Below are 25,632 nucleotides of genomic sequence, written 5' to 3'. Positions count from 1 at the left end.
ACAGAGCAATGGGTCCGGGGTCAGTGTGCTGTCCTTCGCGGCGATGCGGCCGCGGCGATACTCACGGGTGCGAGGGGAACCTGTGCTGCAGGTGCTGCGGCTCGTAGTACTGCGTGGTGAGGGCCCGCTCGTCGAGGGTGTGCTCGGTGGCGTGGGCCTTGGCCGCCGACTTAATGTCCATGAAGGCGACCGTAGCCGAGGCGCCCTGGCTGGCCGAGCCAGCCGACAGCGAGCCAGCGCTGCTGGAGCCAGCACTGCCGCCGCCACTGGCCTCGAGGCCGCTGTCGCAGCCCGACGCTCCGTCCACGGGGCACTCCTCGCCCCGAGGCAGCAACTTGACGCTTTGCACGCGTCCATACCTGCAACACATCAACAGCCGCGATCAGCATGCGCATACGTGCGGGGACTGCGTCGCGCTGGGCGCGCGCGAAGTGGGGCGTCATCGCCACGCGAGGCGGACGGCCGACCCAGCAGTCGCGAGCCAGCCTCGTCTATGTATAGAACGCGGACGGCGCGGCGGCGCGGGGAGGGGGCGCACCAAGGTTCCGCGGCGAGCTGGCAACGCCGCGGCGGCCGACGCTGCATCTCCGCCCTCGCCACCGGCGAGCGGCAGCCGCGCCAGCGGAGTCGGCTGGGCGACGGGCGCTGGAAGGAAGCCCGCGGTTGATTTATTCGCAGTTCGGGCTCGCCCGCGCAGGCCGCTGACCGCGAGCGGCGGGGTTCGAGCGCGGTGGTGGGGCGCGCGCCGCGGTCGATCGGCTGGGGACCGGCTGCGCATGCGCCGTGCTCCCGCGGCCGCGCGCAGTCGGGCTGTCGCGCCAGTCGCGAGTCGCGCGGCGGCCTCGGCGAGGGACGGCGCAGCCGCGTTCGCGTCGCACGCCGACGCGTCGGCCGCCACGGGCTCTCAGTGTCTCGCTGGCTGCGCCGAGTGACGGGCCGGGTCGGGTCGGATCGGGTCAGGCCGGCCGGGCCGGGCCGGGCCGAGCCGAGCCGAGCCGAGCACTGGCGGCAACGCTTGCGCGACAGGCACCGAGTGCGCCTACTAGACTGGGTTCGGCCCGCGAACGGGAGCAGCGGGTGGAAGGGGCTCGGTCGAGGAGCAACGAGTCGGCCGGTCGGTCGCTGCCAGTGTCGCTAGCGCGCGCCGCGCCATGCGCTGCGCGGAGAGGGAGCGAGGAGTCGCGCAGTGCAGTGGACCGTAGATAAGTGTGCTGGCGCGGCAGGATAGGCAGGCAAGCCCCATCGCTCGTCGAGATCCGCGAGTGTCGGGCCGAAAGGCGCATTGGTCGTTGACCTCGCGCCTGCCAGGGCTGCGGCTCGGCCGCGCGTGGCGTGGCTGCCGCCATCGGTGCCGATTTCGCGCGAAAACACAGCCGCTGTCGTCGCTCGGAGACGTGGCAACAGCGCCGCCGTGAGTCAGCCGCGGACGTCTCTCCGCCCGCCGAAGACGGGGCGCGCAACGCCGCTGCCATTTTTCGAAGCCTCGAGCGAACTCATCGTTGCGGAGCGTACAGCAGCAGAAGCGATCGACGCGCGGCTGTCGGTGCTCGTTATGCGATTGCCTTTTTCCACTTTTTTCCGATGCTCCCTTACTCTCAAGCCACGACTACTCTGACGAAACTCAACCTGCAGTAGCAGGGCGCCTCGGCTCGTTAGCCTGGGTCCTGCCGCGTTCACAAAGGAGGATCATACTGCGAACAAAGCTCGTCTCGTTGCCTGCGCTCGCTCGATGACCTTGTTTCTCTTTTTTCCCCTCTGTTCACGATCTGCTCTTGCGTCGCACTTGGCACGCGAATCCAGTCTCATCCAGCGCAGGATGTGGTCGGCAGTAGCTCTGCAAGATCATTGGCCACCATCGCAATTGAGACGACAGAGACCGTCGAAACAGAAAGAGGCCTTGATCGTACAAAATGCCCACCTCACCTTCCACCCACTTTACACACAAATCTGCTACGTACTTGGGTTATTCAGGGCCGCAATCGTATTTGTCCTTAAAAATTATACTAATGTTTAACGTAGTAACAGCCAAAGTGCACATTGAGCCCTACGCAATCCGACGCATCATCATTTCTCGAGTCAGTCATTTCGACGTATGTCCGATAATTTATTGTGTTCAATATTTAAAAGGCGAGTCGATATATACAAATTACCATAAAGTGAATGCTGGCTTTTTTCACGTAAACAATGCTACGGTTAACAGTGAGGAAGGTGAGTACGCGTATATTTTTATGAAAAAATTGGCCAATCTTGGATAATATTATCCTTTTTTTATTATAAGCAAATTCAATGATTGACACGATGTTAAGCTGCAACGAATTCTATCTTCGGTTAAAATATACATTAACAAAATCATTATCTTCGTATTGTAACGTTAATCCATAGACTTATTGGCGATATTATGTTGCATTAGAGTGTTGAATTCAACGACTCGTCTTATTTTTGTTATACGTAGAAAAGCCCACATGCCTAATCTCAAAGTCAAATAAGCGAAGTGAACCAAAACTATTTGTTTCGATGGAACAAAGTATTCTATCTACGGTATTTTCAACGAAAAGTAACCGAAACTTTCTAGATACCATTCAAATGAAATGAAATTTGGTAAGATGTCGACAAAAATTAGCTGAGTAAGATCTGATAATAAACACTTAGTCGTTTCACGAGAGACATCGTCATTGCCTCATTCTTTAAAAGAGCTCTAAGAAATCTCAAGAAATTCTACTAGGTGGTGTACTCGAATTATTTATCAACGAAAGTTTAATAAACAAAACTAAGATATATACTGCTTCTATGTGTACGCGCAAGTTTACTATGTTTTTGCATCGTTTCAAAATACATGGAATATAGAATTGCTTATATCATAGATTTAATTAAATTTCGACTGCAAAATACAAGTCTCCAACGATCCCGCAAATAATTTGTTAATAAATGTTATGAGAAACAGTATAATATTACTGCTCATCAAAAAATCCAATGCGATGCGCACTTTCAAGACTTGGTGTCGGATTTCGCACGCAAGTCATTATACCCGCACTGCTTGTGCATACATCGGAGCGCTGAGTGTGAGAAAGGAAGAAAAAGAATCAGAATTGTTTGTTGTACCCGTACAAGGCAAGGTTCTACGTACACAGACAATATTGTAGAATTAAAAGCTAAATAGCACAATAGAAAGTTGGCGATACAGACGAAGTTGATGCTTACAGCGGAGAATATTTGTCCGTAGCGATCAAATATTATGAAGTCATAATCACATACGAGAGAGAATGAATAGCACGAGTGCCAATATGAAGGTGATCGGTCGAATGGAACTGGTGAAATACCGACAGGATGGGCTGCTTCAAGCGTGATATATAAAGCCGCAACAAAGAACTACATTTCTAAAGAAATCCCTTCTCGTTTTATTTTACCGGGCAACTTAGGCCACTGCTTCGCGCGAATGAAAGAGCGGATTTTCGTTGAGAAGCAGCCAAGTAAGAACGCGTGCCACCACGCAATTGACGCAGATGGAATAGTAAAGCGAACAGTGCACGAACCAGCAGAGTAAGACGCGTATATCGATGCCCAATACCTCGGCTGCCGGGCAGTGCACAAACGAGCCGGCTCAAGGCTTCGAGGGCGAGGATCGAGCCTCGAGCGAAGATGGGCTTCCGTGTTTATTGTTGAAGAGACGCGTTGAAATCGGAGCAACAGGTGCCTTAGCTACGCGCGCGCTCAATTCTCGAAATCTCCTGATGTTGAAACGTTCGGCGTCGAGCACGGACCACTCACTCGCTCGCTAGTGTCGCGTCGCTCCTTTGACTCTGCCGAATCGCTGCAGCGCGTGCATCACGCAGCAGCTCGCGGTGAAAGTCGAGAGTCGTCCGTCGATCTATTTCGAACGACAGTGAGTGACGCCGAGCGAGGGATCAACGGCCACTACGAGCAAATTCCTATTCGGCCGAACATTTGGTCGGCACTTGGTAAAGCCTAACGAGAGAAAGTTGCGCGGCGTCCATCCGGGCAGAGCCGGAAGGCCTCTGCCGAATTTCGACAAATCGCGCCACGATGGAATGCCTTGACGTGCCCGTTGTTGATTTGCGCGGAACGCCCCACGGCATCTCGTTCGAGTCTTATTCGGCCATAGGCATGCGCGCGCAAGGAAACGTTGGAAAGCGAGCCACCGGTAGCCGCAGTCGCTGAACCGGCGGATTGAAAGTCGCCACAGCGCTACCGCCCGCTGGCCTCGATGGACATGCTGGGCAACCTGATTCGACGAGACGAGGTGAGATGAATCGAGGGAAAAAAGGCCGTTCACTCGCGCGCCACAGCTCGGCAACTGCGGCTCCACATCACTCGTCGAAGACGCAGCGGCGTAGAGCCAAAGAGATGGGACCCGTACCCCTCCGCATCCCGCTGTTACATAATAGGCGCGAGCGACGAGTCGCGCACCGTTGCCGGAGCGGCGAGCGCCGCGCGGGGTTGCCGGCTCTCGGCATTCGACGTCGACGGCGGCGCTCGCGCGGATCGAGCGAGCGAGGCCGATGCAGCGCAACGATCGCCGTCCGTCGCGGCTGGAAAGCGAGTCGCGGCGGCGGCGGCGGCTCTTCCTTGGTCGCTGCCTGCGCTCGCGGACAAAGCCTCCCCGGGAGCGGCCGCCGACGAGCGAGAGAGCAGCAACGCGGCGCGACACAGTTAGGCCGAGCCGCGTCCCTCCGCCGCGCGGCGCGGCTGCTCCCCGTTCCGAGCTGCAGGGCGCCAGACCTTGAAGCTCAGCACGAGGCGGAGAGGAGCTGCGAATCCCTGTGGCTGGCCGCGCGCGGCGTTGCCGCTGCCGCTCGCCGCCGCCGTCCCTTGCCGACGCGCTGTTGCCGCTACGGGTGTCCGGCAGTGCACTCGATTCGCGCGAACCACGCCGTCGCACACGGAAATGCCCGCTGCGCGCGACTTTCCTCTCCGCAACGCCGACACGCAGGTACTGCGGAGTCGCCGCGGCGCTGTGCCAGGCCTTCTAGGGATTCACGCCTATCGACGACGATTTACGGCGGCCGACCCGCAGCCGGAGAGCGCGGCTCGAATGGAAAAATGGAATGGCGCGGGCGACGCGAATGCACATTGTCCGCAGTCCGTTGGTCTCGAGCGCGAGAGAGCTGCGACGTTGCCGACGTGTAGGCGGTCTGGGGCTGGCCGCCGCGCGACCCGGCAACAGCGCGCGCGGCGCGCAGCCGAGAGACGGCCGCTCCAGCCTGCATCGCGTGCATGCGCCTTTCCTACGGAGTTGCATTGTAGCTGCCAGAGCCACTTGCGCGCTCGCCTCCCCGCCCGCCTTCGGCGCGCGACGTCGCGCGGCGGCCCACGGAGAACCAGTTCCCCGAGTCCGAGCTTAGCTCGCTCGCTCGCTCGCTCGAACGCTCGCCGAGAATTATCGCGGCGTCCGCCAGTCGCAGCGCCGCTCCCGTTCACTCTCTCTCTCTCTCTCTCTCTCTCTCTCGCGTAGCCAGCGCGCGTACGCGTGTTTCTATTATTTCTATACGTTGCGCGATCGAGCCGAGATCGCCGAACGGAACGGAACAGCCGCGCATGTCTGCCCGTCTATCTGTCTCTGTCGCAATGGAAATTTACGCTACACCCAGCCCCCCTCCCCCCGTCCCCGCCCTCCCGCCGCCTCGACTTGAACTGCAACTCCTCTCTGTTCACTCGCCACTGGTAATTTACCCATTCGACTTATCTTATCTCGCGCCCAATTTCGCAGCAGACGCTCACACAAACAATATGACTTTCCATTCATTACGCTATTTCATTAGTCAACCTCGCCAGCTTACTTTTGACTTTCTAATCAATAATTCGTATTTTCTTTCAATTTCCGACAACCACTCCTCCTTTCACGGCCCAATCACTACAGATCTGACCATCTATATCTATTTCCAAGCCGACTACAGAAACGGATATGATGAAATACATTTAATTTTTCACCAAGATCAAACATTTCTAAAAATAATTCTATCCACCTTCCAACAATGATCATTAATTTTCAAATTGTCAAATCTGGTAGAAGGGTTAGTCTCGCGAAATGGATAAATACGCAAATACACATATGAAAAGTGCAAATGGAATATTACGAAGGTGATGACAAAATCGTAGTACGAATCAACAGAGAGCATGCCAACGCCCAAGGTTTAGATAGTCCCTTATGCCCAGGGTAGATGTTATATTTTTTATCAGGTACGTATCTATTTTGCGACTTTCATAAAGGAAATTCATAGCTTTTCGTTTGATTAACATCCATGTACCTACGGTGAGTATATCGTGACTAACGGTTAACGAATTGGATCCTGGCTTAATGTAATTTCAGCCACTCGTTTTGGACAGTTAGTTCTTGGCTCAAAGATCCAATTTTATCCGGCTAAAGCCTAACACTATCAGAATAGAGCCAACGTCAATCAAACGTCTATGGCTACAGTTGATTTTGAAAGGAACTACGTACATCTACTATAGAAATTCAAAAAAATGAATAATATTTGAAATTGTTTTGTTATACAATTTTGAGGTAAATAATATTATTTACAACAAGAAAAAATTGTATGACATTTTGAATTATACAATATTTTAATTGTATTGCTCATCATACCAAAATATAATAAAAATTGAACTACTCCTATTTCTATAAATATTTTAAATGTTTAGTGCAGAGAATATCTTGTTATTACACCGTTGGTCAAGAAATACTACTTTATAAAACAACAACGCATTTTTTTAGTTGTGTCTCTGAAGAAAAAGATATATATATATATATAATACATAATATCTTAAAACTTTAATTCGCAAATCAGGAGGATCATCTATTATAAATTATCTAAAAAATGAAGAAACGAAAACAAGTAATACAATGCGAGACAGCTACTACTGCTATTGTAACCTAACAGTACCAAAGCAGGTATTTATAACTACAGGTAATTGATTAATATTATAGCAACGTAGTTTTTATAAATTGATAGAACAAAACTGACTATTTCACAGAAATTTATTCAGATTAATGCAACCTAGAGTAACGAAAATCAAGACTTTTAATTCTATCTTTATTTACGTAAAGTAAATATGAAAATTTTAACTTATAATTATTATAATACATGTTCATATATATCCTCGGGTAGCTCGACTAACTGGATTAGCGTTGTTGATAATCGTGTGAAGATCTTTCAAGACGGTTTTTTTTCGAGATGATCAAATTTCATTTGCATGTATCTATGAAGTAATACTGGAATGAAATTTGCAAAGAAATTCACGAAATTGTACATAATTAATATCAATCAGTCTGAAATATTAAATATTTAATTGAAAAAGATTGATTTTAAAGAATATGAATTTACATTTGATAAAACCTGTAATCATCAATAATAGTTCATAAACTAGATTATTAATAAACTAACTAAAAAATCTGAATGAATGTCGATCAGTACAATGATTAAGATAGAAGACTATTTTAAGTAACATACAAAAATGAATTTGATTTGTTTGACTTTACCGTCTTGAATTAGTTCATTACGATACGAACGCGGGAAAGTAGATTCTTGCCTACTTACTCTATTATTATTACGATACAAGAAACAAGAAACTCTTTTCGATACTCCTTGCGGAAAGTACATACTTTCCGTACGTCAGGCCAAAAACGAGCTTTCCACACGTCGTATCGAAAAATACTATACGACACATGGTTCGGAAGAGTTCCTTGTTTCGTAAACGCCTCACGAGGCAAGAATCTATTTTCCCGCACTTGTATCGTAATGTGCTATTTTGTCTCATGTGAGGTTCACGCCTGAGATAAGCGAAGGTGTAGATAAGAAAGCACTCGAGGTGAGAATTTCTTTCCTGAACATGATAGCTAGTTTTTTTTTCAAAACAACACGTCAAAAGCAGGAATTTGAGCGCATATTTTTCGTCGAACATATTTCAAAGCTGTGCTTTTCACATGTCATGTTGAAAAAAAACATTTTCCTTATATTTTGAATCATTTCGATGCAAATATAGTACAGTTATTTAGGATGATGTTATTTTTATTTATATGTTTTAGAAGCGACACTTGAAAATAACTGCCTTTATTTTCACGAATTTTTGATGACAGTTTTGCCCATTTTATATCCCGCTTCGAGAAAAAGAAACATGGAAAACAATCTTCAATATTTTCTTTATAAAATATTTTGCGTTCACATAATAAGCTTTTGTGACCGTTTGAATTATTTTCATATTATTTTTATATGAATCTGTTATTTGGTGCTTGATTGGTTTGATATATTTTCTTTCAATTAGGTTTATTATTTTTTAACTTTATATGTCTATCCTTTGATAGAATACAATAACATCTATCTCGCATTTACTAAATTACCTTACATTTTTTGTTATTTAATTCATATTTAGTTGCATGTAAAGGGCTAGCAATTTGTAAAACTTACTTAAATGAAGAAGTTACAAAAATACCAAATCTGCAGCTCAATTTAGATAGAGGAAAAAATAATTTCGAAAAGAAAAAATAGAAAAACTGAAAAAATAGTATTTATAAAAAAGGTACACTTTCGCTGAAAAGATTCGGTTAACTTTTAATCAATTATTAATTATAAACACTTACTTCATTTGTAGAAATCAGGATGATAACCAGTTATCTGCCACTAACTATACCCTAGGAAATACTGTCTATGTCAAATAAATTAAAAAACAGTGTACTTTACTATTCTAAAAATTAAATTGGCTATACATAAGGATTGAATGTATGATGTTCACTCGTATGTGTTTACTGTTCGTTTGCTCTTCTTAAGCACTTTTGAGTAAGTATTGTCGATATATACTATACTTAAAACTATTAACATGCGTACGCTGATTATCTTCTAAGCTGATGAAAGTTTACAGTTATAAGATAATTCAATTGAAGAGAAAAATTTAACTACCAATTGGTTACGAAACCTATAAACTATTAATCAACCGATGAGTTAAATATTGCTTGAGAGTTTATATAACAAAATTATAATTTTAAAACGATATAAGTAAAATAATTTAGTAAAGCGATACATATGAATTAAATTTTAATATTCTTTTTCATTTACTCTAGTTAATTTTAGAAATTTCAATAAATACCCATTTTGAAATAGATATCTTACTAAATATTCTAGAAATAATATTCTTATAGATGATTAATATTTGAAAATAATGAATATAATAAAGAATTATTTAAATCTTTCATAAAAAGTTTGTTGTTTGATATATTTCTGACCGTATGCACAATATAACAAAAAATATACAATACCTGATTTTACTCCTGATCGAATGTCAGTACGTTAACAAAAGAATTTTCAGCAAATTTGTTATTTTTCAAAAAAAGCTTAAATATAAAAATTTTAATATTTTAAACAACGTAATCTATCGTATTAATTCTGGTGAGCTTCTTATCAATATATTTTTTATTATTCCTTTAGTCTAAATTTTGGAAAATTTAGTTATATTCTGCATAAAAAACAATAAGCTTGAAACACTTTTCAATGCAATAAATCATTCATTTTATAATCAAATCAAATTGCTTTCTAAATATGAATTCAGAAACATATGACTACATTTTTATATACCTGTATAGCTAAAAATAATAAGCTTAAATATTTATGATTTGGGTCAACAAATAGAAATAAAATCAAATAGGACACTAAATTTCAATTTTATACGAAAAATGTTCACCAATAAAATTATAAATTTGACTATATTTTTAATGATTGATTCGAAAAAGTATAGAATGAAATTGAGCATACATACAAGTTTGTGATGCATTACGACTTATATTAAAATTATTATAAAATTATTATTGTAAAAATTGCGTAATAATAATAATAATAATGTTATATTATTTTAAGTGGTTGAAATTTTTGTTGAGACTGAATAGATTTAACATATCAATAAACATGAAATAATAGGTTCACTTCTTTTTGTCAAAGGATTTTTTTAATAGACAATAAACGCTTGCAAAATACTGCTTTTATCAAAATTGACATATTTTCCTTGTAAATCACTTTCACATAAATATAAAAGGACAAAACCAAAGAGATGTATTTATTAAATTTATATTAATTTTAAGATTTGGCCAGAAGTTATAAATTTTAATTTTTTTAACATTTTTAATTGTATACATCTAACAAAGACGTAATATATTAACAGCTCATCTAATTAAGAAATATTTGGTTATCCTAGAAAATTCCACTGACAAATCTTTATTCCAGGATTGAAATCCGTCATTTCAGAGTATTCTGCACAACAATTCCTTCACAAAAAAATCCAAAGGCAATATCTAAATGTTATTTTAATTGTCATGCCAACTGTCATTTCATGTTTGACGTAAATATAAAGATGAATAACAACTTGACCATTTTTTTAAAAAATAATTTTTTTTTTAATTTAGGAATTCTTTGACTAATTCTAAGCATTTTTTGAAGATAAAATTTTTTCGCGTAGTTAATACTTTTCGTCGAAAAGATCACATTTTTATATACTTATACATATATTATTGAAAATAGTTATGGCTCACACAAACATTTTTATAATTTCTTCATATATGGTAAATTCTAAGTTCCCTCTGACGATTTGTCTAAGCGGTAACTTATTTATCTATGAAAATATGGCGAGACTTAATTATAATTAAAAAATTTGATAGCGACTACAAAGCATCAAATTAGAACTTCATAAGATAACGTGTCATAGACCGTTATTTCAAATATCAATACTATCAGCCGGCAATATACATAATTAGTGTCTCGTAGCCGAAATCGAAATTATAAGTTCTATGCACTAATTGATTTCAAAAGAGTCTTTAAGTATCTGCGACCTACTCCCATGCTAAACTTATCTTTTATGAAAGTTGTGTATGCGCGTGTGTGTAGAGGGAGACGGGCTGATTTCACTCAGTGTACGAGGATAATGTATATTCATCGACATGAATATTTAAAAATATTGGCCCTGGCAAATCCCTCATACCAATCTTTAAGTAGATATATACACGCGTGAAAAGAACAGCTAACTAACTTCTTCTTAAAATCAGATACTTATTTGTGAGTAATCCAACATTGACAACATATCATCTGTCAAATCGCAAGTGTGATTTATAGCATTGACTAGTGCATATATTGTACTATAGGTAGAATCAGTATCATACTCGACGATGTGTGAATATCGCAAACAGATCATATTAAAAATCTTATAATTTGAATAAATTTCTAGTTACCTATAGTAATGAGACCCGCAACTAACTTCCCCTGCCACTTTTAAAAGAGCGTGAAAAGAGAATATTTATATATATCACGACTGGAGTTACAGTCTAATGGTAACATTAACTATTTATGCCGCTAATAAGAATATCACGAAGTAATATGTAGAAGCGAGAAAAAATTGTAATGACTGGCGGAGGATCTCAGCATTCTTATCTTACTGTATAAGTATTTTTGAATGGTTAATTCTCTACCAAAATCGCCAATTTCATTCATAGATGATATTCTTATGATCTATAGAGGTCAACGTGTATGCACAGTTTTAGGTCGAAATATTAATTATTTATGGAGTTATCAATTATTGAAAAATTTGAAGGTTTTATTTAATTCGATATTAAATAAATATCAGAGCCTATTTAAAATATTGAGAATATCTTTTCATTTCAATACTTGGAAAGACTAGTATTTTTAAGATATCCATAGTAACAAATGAAATTGTTTATTATCCGAAAATTATAAACAATATTTATAAACAATTACATTTTTCAAAAATGGATTTTTTAATTTCAAAAATATTTACACTATTGGATTCCTCGTCACTTATTAGATAAAAATCTGTTATAAAAATTAAGTACATACCCGCTATTAGGGTTGACGTAGCCATCGTTTAAAGCGAACACCGCCCAAGCACCGAGTGCTCGTCGAGGCGAGGCGAATCGCCTGACCGGCGGCCCGCTATTGTTCATTTCACACCGCTAACACACGGCATGCTCTATTTTTTAATGCTGATAATGTGACAATCAATTATTTATGTACATATTTATATTAGTTAAAACGTAATTCAATGAAACACTTTGTTTTTTTCGTTTACGTTGAGTTAACGAGCATAATAGGATTTCAGTATTATGAAACAAAATGTCAAGTCATGAAGTTGACATAAATGTTATAATAATTCTAGATAGTTGGGCGAGAAAAGCTATGCCTAAGATATATTAACATATATTGTAGTAAAAAAGAACATAAAAATTTCGAAATTAGTAGATACAGTCAATTAAAATCCTTTTATACAAGGAACAAAATCGTTACATGCGTTTATTCCAGTAAGCGATGACAATAATTATGCAATTATAAGTAAAGAGAATTTTAATTAAATTTTAATTGAGACATGTCATTTAAATTAACAACACGAAAACAAACGTTAATGAAAAAGAAAAATTGGAATAAAGATTTTTAATGTGGCCGTAAAATCAATGACGTTAGTCTCTAGCCCGATTAAATACAAAGAAGTGTTTTATAAAATTCAATTTGATCTAATACAAGTATGTACATAAATAGTTGACAGCATTAAAAGATACAGCGTGTCGTGTGTTAAGGATGTGAAGTTAACAATAGAGTAGTAACAGTCCAAGCGATTCACCTCAGCTCGACCGACGTTCAGCAGTAGGGTAGCGATAGCGCTCGTTTTGAACGATAGCTATCTCAATAAGGAACGGTTTTTTATATGAAAAGTAATGAGGAACTCAATGATGCAAAAATTTCAAAAACAAATCTTCGAAAAAACTGTGTCAATTTTAGAATAAATAAACAATTTTATTTATTACTATTGATATTTTTAAAATACAGGACGTTTTGTACATTTTCAAAAAATTATCCTGATATCATTAATAGGCTCCAGATATCAAATTAAAAAAAATCATAATATTTTTATAATAATTAACAAGAATTTGCCGTACAAAAGTCAAGTACTGCCTAAATTTTCTTTTATCTACTTTTTGGTTGAGACAGTGTTTCAGCTACTTGGGTTAATGTACTATTCAACTTCATAAGATGAAACGTGTCAAGCTCGTCTCGAACGAATACTGTCACCTATTAAAAAATGACGCTAAGAATGATGTAGTTAAAATTCAAATCATAATTTCAATGTTACTAATTGCATGCAGCTTAAAAATGGATTTAATAACAGTTTATAATATACTGTAATCTACTTATATACAAGAATTACTTTTTTTTTTAATGTATTTAGGGGAGGAAGAGAGATTTCACTTAATAAACAAAGACCATAAAGTTTTTATAAACACAGATATTTCAGTTTATCGTTTTCATGGTAAACTTTCTATACTTTGAAGCGCACGGTTGATCTCTAGTCAGTCTACGTCTCACCCGTATATATTTGTAGGTTATTTATCGACTGAGCGCACTCGGGCATATGATTGATAGCATTGACTGCCGTATTATACATAGATGACGTGGAACTTCCACGTATAATACAGCTGATATAACATTTTACGGAAAACGTAACACAATGAGTTCAATAACATGAAACCAATATTTAAGAGTCATATTAAAAATAACTGTTAAAATTGTATTGGTCGAACTGAAACATTTTGTTAGGTATCAAAGGTAGTAGTCTTGACTTTTTGATTCAGAGAAACATTGATATCGAACACGTGGAAGTGAGAAAAAAAATGAAGTCTGAAATCTCCATTTTACTGATATAGAGGGCCAGGCGTTACAGCAGCTTCGACGGCTATTTTACACTGACTCTCACTAGATTCACTACCACGACCCTGGATAAGAAAACCACACCTTCGTAAAAGAAATACGTGAAAAGCAGTAACTACACTCAATGTAAAAACGCATGGCGATGGTTTTTATCTTAATCCTAAAATTTTCAATCTTAATCATAAACGATTAATATTAAAATTCCTTAAATTTTTTTGTATGCCAAAATTTACAAAATAAACAATAGTAGCACCTTCGAAATTTTCTTTTATATTTTTTATTTAAAAATGTCTTTTTAAACTTACCGTAGTTCGCAAATTACACAATATCTTCGGATTATAGATTTTTCATCATGAATTGCTTTTCAGATATAAAACTTGCTTTTATTGACAACTCTGTGAAGGAACATACTATTAAAACATTACTGTCAAGACAGTTTTTTGAATAACAGATGAAAAAATTCGGGATTGGTGCGGATTTTTCAAATATGCAATGTCAATAATTTGGACAAATATAAACTCTATAAATTATTATATGAAGAATGTAATACAAAAACGTGCTTCTAAAACGAAGTTATTGTTATATTTATCTCTATCTTTTTAAAAATGAAAAAATCCTTACACGAAAAAACATATGTAAACATATGTGAATATTTTTAATCTTTATTTAAATCATCTTAACAAGTTCAAAATACTAAGTAAGATTACATTGTTATTATTACTTAAAAGACAAAATTTATTCATATTTAAATAAATAAATTAACTACATTAAGAACTTAAATACAAGTTTATTTGATTAATTGTAGTTAAATTAATAAAACGTAACCTAGTTATTTAGCCTATATGCCTGAATAGTAAGGCAGATATAGTCTGGAATTGTAAGAATGTCTGTATCTTAACGTTGAAAAAAAAGAATTAGACAATTCTCTATTTAATATAAAAATTTACTAAAGTGATAAATTATTATATCAATGTAAATCATTATTTATGACGGTTTAATTATGATTATATTATATATTTCAATCAATTACAATGAAAAATAAGATATCATTTAATTAAAAGTTGCATTCGCTCAAAATATGAAAATTCATTTCGCATAGAAATCATTTATATAAAATATTATTGTAAATTCAAATATATTGGAAATATATTAATACTTATATTACCGTTTAATAACAAACTGAACATGAGGTATGGAATATAATGTATAGTATTAATAAAAAAATACTAAATATTCAAATATACGAGTTACATAGGAGATGGATTCTCTTGAGCATTCACCTCAATGAGTTGAGGTATAGATCTTCCTTGTTTAACGGGCACATCCCGAGCTAATGCGGTGCAGGTTAAGGTATAGGTTTGGATAAGTTAAGTACAATAAGACTTTAGTAACAAGTATCTATTCTAACACGCGCCAGTCGAAAGTTTCTAAGAAACCCTTGGTATAGGCTTTTCTAAATAAAATAAAAGGATCACGAGTATGCTAAAGTCGTGAGAAGTGAACGGCGTGAAAATGGCCGCATTTGTATTGAACCGTATATGAATGTTTATGTAAATTTGAATCTCTTAAGTTCGTTCTAACGTCCAAGGATATATCACTTGGCAATACCTTAAGTTAATGGTAAAAATATACTAAAAAATATTTTTCTTTTATTTATATTATTCAGAATTTCATTTTTTATATAATTATGTATGTTTGATTTTGTAAAAGAATTTAATATTAACTTGTAAAACAACTATAAAATATACGATTCAGGGTCACGGTCGCTAACTTGATACGAGTAGGCACGAAGTAGCTGACGAATCAGCGTCAGCATCCAATCCTCTCTATAATAAAATTACGATTCTAGGCTTCTCAGAAAGTCATTAATTTTTTTTCGCTTCTACGTATTTGATACCAATGTTTCTACAAGTTAAATTGGAAGTCGAAATTACCATTTTTCATCGAAAACAAGTTTTAGTCCATTTTATGTCGTTTCGAGAAAGTTATAGACGATACATTTTTAAATGTGCGATTTATTTCTTAATTTCTTTTTTGAGACTAGATTTTTCGTTTTACACGTTGTAATATGCATGAATATCGCTACGTCTACGCACATATAACGCATTAGTAAATATTGTCTATCATGTGGTCAGTCGCAGTCAGTACCTACATCCTACGAAGGCACGTGAGGAATTGGTCGATTAGATTTTGTTTCGAAGTGTAAGATTTTAGGGCGATAAATTAAAATATTTGTACATATAAAAATTATATAGTTTTTGTACATTAAGTATAATTTCTCCCTCTCCCCATACAATTTTCAAGTAAATTTAACATGTATGTAGATTGCGGAAAAGACTATTTTCAACAAAAACTTCCTACCTGCATGCAGTTAATAAGTTATTAATTGTAATTTAAATTTTAGTTTTGAAAGGACCATTTAATTAGTCAAAACGATAGGCTTCACATGTTTTTTTCGTATCTTATTAGTGACTAGGGTTTCTTATTATTGTACTCTTTTAGCGTAAATGTTTAATAACCCCAGTAGATTTAAATTTGTTTAATGATAAGATTCTATATACAGTTCAACGAATACGAATCAAATTTCTGAAAAAAACTGCTGTTTTTAATATGTTTAATATCCCATAATCATTCGTCATAAATAAACCATCCATAAAAACTCAGGTTATGAACATTGGCTAAATTTTTTTCTCAATTTTAAGTTCGGTAACACCTATTATAATTTTAAAATTAAGTTTACATTGCCATAATAAAGAACCACATAAAAATTTTCATGTAATTACGTTGTAAAAGAACTTTTTATGCTTAAGCTCTATTGCTAGAACTACTTTAATACAGTATATTGTGACTTTCGTAGCACCGGTAACCTCAGAAAATTACACACAGATACACAGGCGCGCGCGCGCGCGCGCCCACACACACACACACACACACACATTTATTATATACTACTGATTGATTGTATTATAAAGATTTATCCAAATTTGATATCAATTTATGTGAATTGAATACCAAAAAAATAAATTTGACGGTATTATAAATCAAAATAAAACGAAATGTTATCAAGATTAATACTTTACACTGTACATTACTACATGTTAGTTATTAATGTATCTTGATCGAGACAAGCACTATTATGTCTCAGACGGACATATTATCAACAAGGCTTAGTATAAAGCCGAGGCAGGGACTGAAACGAACGCCGAAGCTCTTATTATCCCGCAATGCAAACATATCCTTCTCAAGAATAATCGTGCATGTCTCACTCATGATGCTTAAAAAATGCTTCATTCCTGGCAAGGCCATATTTGAATGACGTACAGGCGACAATAAATAGGTAGTGTACAATGCAACAAAACAGATATTTTGCATATAACGAAATATGTAAAAAGATTAAAAAAAAAATAAACAATAAAAAATTACTAAAATATATTTTATTGCAATTAAAATGTTTTATAAAAGTAAAAATTGATTACACAACTGAGTGGTTTGAGAGCGATATAAAAAATGTGACTATTTATACAAACAATTAAAAAAGCTCCGCTAAAAGAAAAATGTTTTTTTTGAAAGAATGATTGTATGGAAAATAAATAAAAGAATTATTAAGTGAGAAATCTCTGTTTAATTACATCGTAAGCTATCTATCTATTGATTGTTACCTGTACGTAACTCGAATGTGGCCTTGCCAGGAATGAAACATTTTTTTAAGCATCGTGTGTGAGTGAGACATGCATAATTATTCTTAAGAAGGTTATGTTTGCATTGTGGGTTAATAAGAGCCTCGGTGTTCGTTTCACTAGCTGCCTCGGCCTTGTATCAACTCCTTGCATATAGCGCTTTTTCAACCTAGGCAACCATATGTGAGGTTTTCCGTGCAAAGGTGCTCACTTCGCTCGCTGCTTTGGCCCTATACTATTCCGCGCTACAAACATCTTCCTCATGTTGTACAGGCGCTTGGCATGCCCAAGGCATATAATAGTTATTTATGTACCTTGACCGGGACAAGGGCCATTAGGCATATACTATCCTGCGATACAAACATAACCTCAGTCGAATTTGCACATGTCTAGGCCGTGGTGCTTAAAAAAGTTTCTGTCCTCGGCAAAGCCGTATTCATATTTTCGTGCAGGTGCTGCTCAATAGTAATGAGGTCGCTCACAACACAACTACACCCAGATTTTACAGTTACCATTTGTCCCTTGTGAGTCGTACCGTAGGCAGACCGACAATGGTACACGGTTTTATTATACACATAAACTATTGCGCACAGTAACAGCTAATAGTTGATTCACACCATATTACCATACGCAATAATTTGTGTGTACTATAAACCCATGCACAATTGTCCACACATCAAATAATTGTACGTTTCAAGTTTTTTATCGTCATGTATACAAATTGTGCATAAGAGAATAAAAAAAAACGTTAGCTACAAAAAACAAGGTTTTTATGACGTTCCGCTAATCCTCTGCGCGCAGCGAAGGGCACTTAGAGATTTTATTATTTTATGAGCAAGAAAACTTTCTCGGCTTAAAACTTAAAAAAAAAAAGAAAAAAACTTGCTTTCTAATATTTAGATACCTTATGCGAAATAATTCGTTACTGAAAAAGATATAGTATCGTGCACCTGACATTTTTGTGAAAGAGAACGGTACACATTGCAGTAAGATTAGTAGACTGAAAAAAGACCGAGGAGCGCGAATGAGTTATTCTCCCATACTATAATAAACTCAACACAGCTCAGGAGCCACCTTTTCCTCTGCCTTCTGGGCTGCAATTGCCAAGAAACTGGCCGAGGCGCTGCTAAGGTGCTCCTCGTGCGTAAGCAACCCCATTACAGATTGAGCGTCCTCTGCACGTAAAATCCTGAATACGACCGCCTACGATGGAAATAATTATTATAGCCTAGGCGGACGTATTCGAGTTGGTACGTGCAAATGGCACTCAATCGGTAAATAGATAGTATACGCATCAGCTCTTCGACTGTATAGAAATCCTCTCCACTGTCTTCCCGGGTATATACATTTACATGTAGCCGAAGCGGCACTGGAAATGAGGGCTGCTGAGCTATGCGTAGTTGAACATAATATATAGTCAATAGACAAATTATACTACAAAATCAATAATTTCACTAATAAAGTAAGATTAAAAGTTATTCTAGACAATTTAAAAAGTTTAAATAAAGCACAGTACTACAAAGTGGCATGAACAGAAAAATATTTCGGTAACAGAAGAATTTTTCCATAACTTTAAAAAATATTCCCATGACTATGAGTAATAAATAATAAAATGCAACAAATATCCGGTGATGGCGACATTTTCAAATGACGGTCAGTCTCTAAAAAAAATTCGGCAGCCAATGTTTCTGTTGATTGTTTTTCCCAAGTGCACAGAGAGCGTGAGCGACATCTAGCCACTCACAAAATACCCCAAAGTCAAGCGGTTAATAGAACGATATATAAGCTTATTATTACGAAAAAATAATTAGAGAAAAAAATCAAGGTGGATCTTGTTTGTCCTGACATTTATAAAATTTCCATGACATTCCATGAATTTTTCCAGGGTGGACATTTTCCTGACAATTTTCTGATGTTTCTGGCATTCCAGGTTTGTGGAAACACCCTGGATAACTAAAAATAAAATGAAAGATAGAAATTTCTTATGTTTTGGAAAAAAAAAGTTAGAAAATCTATAATTTTATAATTTATGAATATTTGTATGGTACATAACCTATTTACTAATTGAGTGTAACCTCCGTGTAAAACCCCTCATACGGCCTTATCAGCAGTAAAAAATTTGTGAGCGTTATACTAGTTTAGCTCAATGTCCGGACATGATTCTATCTCGCGCTGCAAAATTTTTTCTGGCCCGTACTGGCATTTATCTCAGGCAAGGTACATAATCTTTGTTCATCTCGGAATAATAAAACCTCGGCGTTCACTGTCTCGACATGATACTATCTCGTGCTGCAAATATTTTCGACCGTACTCGCTCTTGTCTCAGCAAAGATACATAAATAACTAAACCAACACAATATATTACGCAAAGCCAACTGAACCGTGGATTAATTTGATATCTTACAAATACATTTATGCATTTACGAAATCAAAAAAGCTGTAAAAACAATAAATCCATCAATTTTGTACTGACCCAATCAACTTAATTTCTAATGATATTGTGTGAAAAATTAAAAACAGATGGTGCTAATGAAAATAATAATAAAACCAATTGATCATGTAGAATACGAGCAGATTTTCCATTAGTAATATGGTTCAAGTATCAACTCTGTCAAAACATTATACAATACAGATTTTTAAAAACAATTCACTATGTTATTGTCTCTTAGGATTTTGCGATTGTTTTCTATAAATTAAAATCTTTAAAGTATTATCTTCTACAGTATGTGAAACCTAATTTTTTTTAGTACTCTACGGACAATAATGTGTTTATAAATAAAATAAAATAATGCTGAGTCCCTGGTTATGTGGAACCTTTTAATTGAACTGTGCATTTTAAAGATACAACGCAATTAAATTTTTTTTTAATCATAACCTAATTATTAATAAAGATAAGAAAAAATCGTCAGTATTGCTTATTAATGTCTTCAATTGGATTAAGATGTTTTGAAAAAACTGTCACGTAAATAATTAAATAATAAAACGATTCGACAGATAATATTCAAATTAGCTTTATTTGTTGAAAATTTGGCTATTAATTTTATATCTCCTTGAGGGACTGCATATAATAATTTGCGTTACATCTAATATACATACCTTCAATTTTAACAACTTATATACTTTATATTTTCAAAATAAAAATGGAAGATTTAAAAGAAAAAAAACAACCGTAAATGCATGATGCGATTACAAATAACCTATAAAACTATAAAACCGTAAAAGAATACTAGTTATAAGTTAAGTGAAAAAACCTTATGGACGTTTTCTTGGAATAGTCAAAATAGAAAGCTTATTTTCGTCCGAATAGTCGGTTAATAGAAGTGTTTATGTTAAAAATCTCTTAAATATGACATGTAATGATTGGACTATCAAGGTTATTACAATCAACCTGTACAAAATTTGAATAATGTTTCACATACTCCATAATCATATTTTCCATGACAGAATAAATTTTCATAATTTTTTTTAATACTCTTTATAACAAATTTTAATAGTAAATGTAATGAAAAAGGAAAATTCAAATTCTTAGCAAGTACCATTTCTACGGTTCGGCATTTCGGGGGCGGAGAATACCCGGGGAAATGAAAAATGGCAATGGGAGAGCAATGGCGTTATTGGCCACTCCCCAATCGTAAGATCATAGAGCTAAATAAAATTATCTCTTTTTCCATGATTTTTTCATGAAATTATGCATGGTTAATAAATTTATATTAATAATTCTATGATTTCCATGGGTTTATGGCAACCCTGAATATGATAAAGTGTACGGATATACTGAAAAAATTGATAAAATCATAGTGTGTCCTAAAATTTCGTGCAGCCTGTACCGCTATACAGGTATACTACTCTTCCAGTAAGAAAAATCTTAACAGTTACAACTTTTCAATGGAGATCGATATTTGTATATTTGATTATATCAATTGGTTTTTTATTATATCTAAAATAACATTAGTTAAAAAAAATAAAGAAAATTAAGTTTACAATCGACAAAATATAGCGCCAAAATTAAATAAGCCTATCTAAAACGTGTTAAAAAAAGTATAAAATTTGAAGATAATTATCTTGTTTTCAAATACCGTTACCTACTAAATTTTTTCCGTTATATAGCTAACGGAAAAAGGAACTTATTTTCAACGTTCGAAGGAAATCTAAAGAAAAGTGATTTTGAAAAGAACTTTCTTAATAGCTGTAAGTTGTAGAAACAGTTGTATATCTGTATATGTAACTAATACAGCTATATTGTCGCAAAGCGTCACTTATAGAAATGACGTACATATGAAATAATAATGGCCAAAATAATAAAAAGTTCACACAACGTTGAGACCTTGAATAGCAATTACTGAACATTAAAGAAATAAGTATATATTGTAATAGTCACAATGAAAATGTATACGACTGCTGAAGAGGTTATCGGATTGATAACGAAGAATTAAGCAAATAAAACTTCTTTCCAACGTTGCCTGTTAGATCTTAGTACTATTTGATAATTAAGCAGGCAACGGTCAATTCGAATTAATGATAAGTCAATCGACTGAATTTTGTTTGAAAGACACGTTTGAACACGCGACAATGGATTTATCCCTTTGCGTAGAGTCGGTGTATTGCTGGCTGTGAAAAAGTAGTTTATTGCGATATTAGCAAGATATGAGCATGAAGTGATTGCTAGCTGCAAATCCGATCGATAGGCATAGGCGAAGAAGCAACCGCGATGCGATGTAGTGAGCAATTGAACGGTGTAAAGGACAGCGGACCGGCTATCGCAGCGCAAAACGACGAGTAGGTCGACGGCTGAAGGCTGAAGTGGAGCAACGCAGACGGAGGCGGAGGTGTGGAGCTGAATTTGCGCAAATTGGTATGCTGCAGAAGCGCGGTGATCGCCTGATCGCCAAGCCGGGAGCTGATGGCACTAGCGCTGCTGCTGACCATAAAGTAGGTCAAAGAGTCGACGGGCATAGTCAGGTAAGGTGCGTCGAGGGCCAAGGGTCAAGCATCGGGACGGTAGAAGCTGCGTCGGCGGCGACGCAAGTGCGAGGCAATGCCGGCTGCGTCGAGGCGGGCTCCACAGCTGCGCGGCTAACTGCAAGAGGAGGCCGGGGCCGGGGCCGAGGCCGGGCGAACGTACGTACACACGAACGAACGAACGAACGAACGAACGAACGAACGAACGAAGCAGGCAAGGCGCGAGCAAGCGAGTGCACGGCTCCGCTCGGCTCGGCTCGGCTCCGCTCGGCGGCTCGGGTAAAGATGGGGTCGCCCGAGGCGAAAGCGAATGGGCCGCCGCTCTGCGCTGCCAGCCTGGCCGGCTGTTTACTTGCACGATCAATATACCAAAATACGCCGGCTGCAGCCTGCGCTACGCCTATATATTCGACAACCACGCCAGATCAGCAAGCTAAGCTTCTCCCCTTTATTGTCTACAATAAACATGCTCGCGCCACCGTCCAACTTTTCACCCCAGCACACGCAAACATAGTCCGCTTCGCGACCACCCTTCTGACACGAACCAATGGCCAGTTACTGTTACTCAAAACATAAAAGTTTCAATGCTATTAATTAATTGGTCGTAGCTATTTAGAACGATACAACGCAATCGACTCGAAAAAAGTTCGTTTTGTCTTATCGTTGCACATGCAGTGCCGATTGTAACTGCTCAAAAATAAAACCGACGAAGTCTGGCAGCGCAGATATAACAAACACTAAGGCGAACAAGAGAGAACGATCGAAGCAACGAGCGAGGAGACGTGGTTGCGTGGCAATTTTGGAAATGGGAGCCCCGGAATGAGCGACACTGGCCAACGTCACCGTTAGTTTTCTCTCTCTCGTTCTGCCGCCTCCTTAACTATAGCTCGCAGTGGCGGTGGCAGCGGCAACACAGCGCCGGGAATTCGCTTGGTTTCTCCTATCCGCATGTGTCTGCGGCTCCGTTTGCGCGCGCACGCGCTTGCTATATCGGCCGTCTTTGTCGCTCTACAGCACCGCGCGCAATTTTTAGCGCTACTCTTTGCGAGGCTAGGGCACACGGCGCAGACTATTACTGCACATAGCACGACTCGGAATCACTGAGTGCATATCTGCGCCCGTGAAAAGTAACGCTGGCTAGAGAGGAAAGCTGGTCGATCAAGGAAATGGTGCGACTGGCCGGAGCCCCAGTTTGAGCGCCACTGCAGAACAATAACTTGAAGCAGCGTGAGCTCTCAAAATGGCTGTCCTCAGCTATTATTACCTTGGCCAGTGCCAGAGAAAGAGCGTTGTAGAGGGAGTAAGAGCCAACCGACGCTGTAGCTCCTTCAATTTTCTTTCTCGCTCACTCTCTCTCTCTCTCTCTCTCGTACTCATATACCAACTGGCACTCGCATAACCATAAAGCTCGAACACGCTGTTCAATCGACGATGTAACTCGGTCTCAGTCAGAGAATTCCATATTCCATAACTACGGCGGGTACCAACTAGTCTTTAGTTTGTCGTGACCGTTGACGCATTGATAAATCGAGTGTTTCATGTGAGTAGATATGACTAAGTCGAACCAAAACGGAAATAATATTGTAAGTCCTCTGGCCGTTTGTGTACGTTTGCGCGCATGATATAAACACATATAGCTGATGGCAATAGACGAGTCGCTGGTCTTTTTGGCGGGTAACTATAGTTTGAAGAAACGCGTGTTCGTTTGTTTACTTCGAGTTGTAAAGGCAGGCGTTCCGAGTATCGCCATGTACAATTGTTAATGATTATCAATCCGTATGTCGTTCAGCGTAAATACGAATGGACGATGCAAGGGCGGTGGGTAGGAAGGCGGGTGGGCCGGGAGGGGAGAGGAGAGGGGAGGCGGTAGGCCAAGTAGTTATATGCTTACCGTTTGAAATGCTCTCGTATTCGGTCCTCACGGATGTTTTCCGGCAGATTTCCAACCCACAGGTGACGTGTCTCTCTAACCATTTTGCTCCGAACTCTTCATTTGGGATCGGATGTTGTGCTATCGTTTGGCGGCACTGTACAACGACACACAACACTCGCGTATCCTGAAGTTGATCGGTTCGCACTAACACGAGCACACTGCAGAGCCACGGGCACACGAGTGATTGGTTGCGAAGCTCTGAAAAGCCTCTCGTTTTCAACACTCGCGAACAACTCAAATAATCTCACTAGTGCAACTGCTGCTCACTGATCGGCCCATGCACCGGCAACGACGAGGACGAGGACGAACGCGGCGGCGGCTGCGGCGACGGCAACGCTAGTGGATTGTAGTGGCTGCTGCAGCTCTGGAGCGGCCGCCGTTTCCTCGTTGCCGGGTACCGCATCGTACGCGTGTACTATCTGACTTGGTCACTCGCTGGCATCATGCTGCCACAAGCGTGGGACAGCTGCGAGCCTGATCTGGTTGGGTCGAGCCCACCGGCAGGCCTAGCCGGCGCTTCTTAAGGAGTGCGGCCCGGCACGCAGCCCACATCTCAACACCGCAACACTCGCGGCCACACACTCGGGCACAACACTCTTGGCCACGCGCGCACGCTGCACCTCGGATCAAAGACACGCTTTTCTCTCTCTCTCTCTCTCTCTCTCGCTAGCTGCTTCTCTGGCTCGCTCTCTCCCCACGCCTTACCACTGTGACCGCACCGACTGCTCAGGCCTGGTCACATCTCTTACCACTGCTCACTACCAATCAACACTTGCATAGACGCACTTTATTATTTTCATGGGGCACACACATGCACTGTAGGAGCTCGGCCGCTGAATTTGGCACACTGCACAGGCACTGCACGGCTGCCACACCTCGAGGGGAGCCGCTCGCTTGGTTGCGTCGCTTTATTCAGCCTGCTTGTCACGTCGGCCAGTCGTTGGTCGTGAGAGCGAAAAGAGAGAAAGAAAAGGCGCGTTGTCCGTCTGTATCACGTCGAGTCGAGGTTTTCGCTGGCTGCTACTCACTTGGTTAGCGACGTAGCGTGCTTCGCGGACGGAGGAGCCTGGCTTTCGCTCCTGCTCACTGCACTACACTACTCAAAGTGACGTCACCGTGGCGGGAGCGTAGCGAACTGCTAATACTGCTATTGCCGCGCCGCCGCCATTGCCGCCGGCCAGCCCCAGCAACCAGCGCGCCGCCTGGTGGGGGCAGCGTTAGCGGAGTTCGGCGCTTGGGAAACGAGTTTCGCTGGCTTACTCTTGCCCCACCCCAGCGCCGCTTACCGCCCCTCCATCGTCCGATTTGTAGGAGGGGGACGAGAGAAAACCGCCGCCGTAGCTCGGATCATCCGAGA

The 25,632-nt window shown here is 39.7% G+C and overlaps 1 protein-coding gene across 3 annotated transcripts in view; it reads right to left on the bottom strand.

Moving 5' to 3' along the window:
* The window catches only part of LOC131673017 (protein split ends), a 43,563-nt gene extending 17,994 nt beyond the window's left edge, over positions 1-25,569 (bottom strand). For 2 of the 3 annotated variants that reach the window (XM_058950645.1, XM_058950647.1), the window contains exons 1-2: positions 24,234-25,569; positions 66-359 (exon numbers count right to left, since the gene is read on the bottom strand). In XM_058950645.1, coding sequence (XP_058806628.1) covers positions 66-359; positions 24,234-24,316 — 377 coding nt within the window. In that variant the 5' untranslated portion in view covers positions 24,317-25,569. Of the gene's footprint in view, positions 1-65; positions 360-8,593; positions 8,768-24,233 lie in introns of those variants that run through there. The other variant, XM_058950646.1, reaches the window with a different exon arrangement.
* Between the last annotated feature and the right edge of the window lie 63 nt (positions 25,570-25,632).

This window comes from Phymastichus coffea, unplaced genomic scaffold, assembly GCF_024137745.1.
Source record: "Phymastichus coffea isolate CEN01 unplaced genomic scaffold, Cenicafe_Pcof_1.1 PCOF00164, whole genome shotgun sequence".
Lineage (NCBI taxonomy): Eukaryota > Metazoa > Arthropoda > Insecta > Hymenoptera > Eulophidae > Phymastichus > Phymastichus coffea.
Note: the sequence above shows the minus strand (reverse complement) of the source record. Positions and strands in the feature narration are given on the sequence as shown.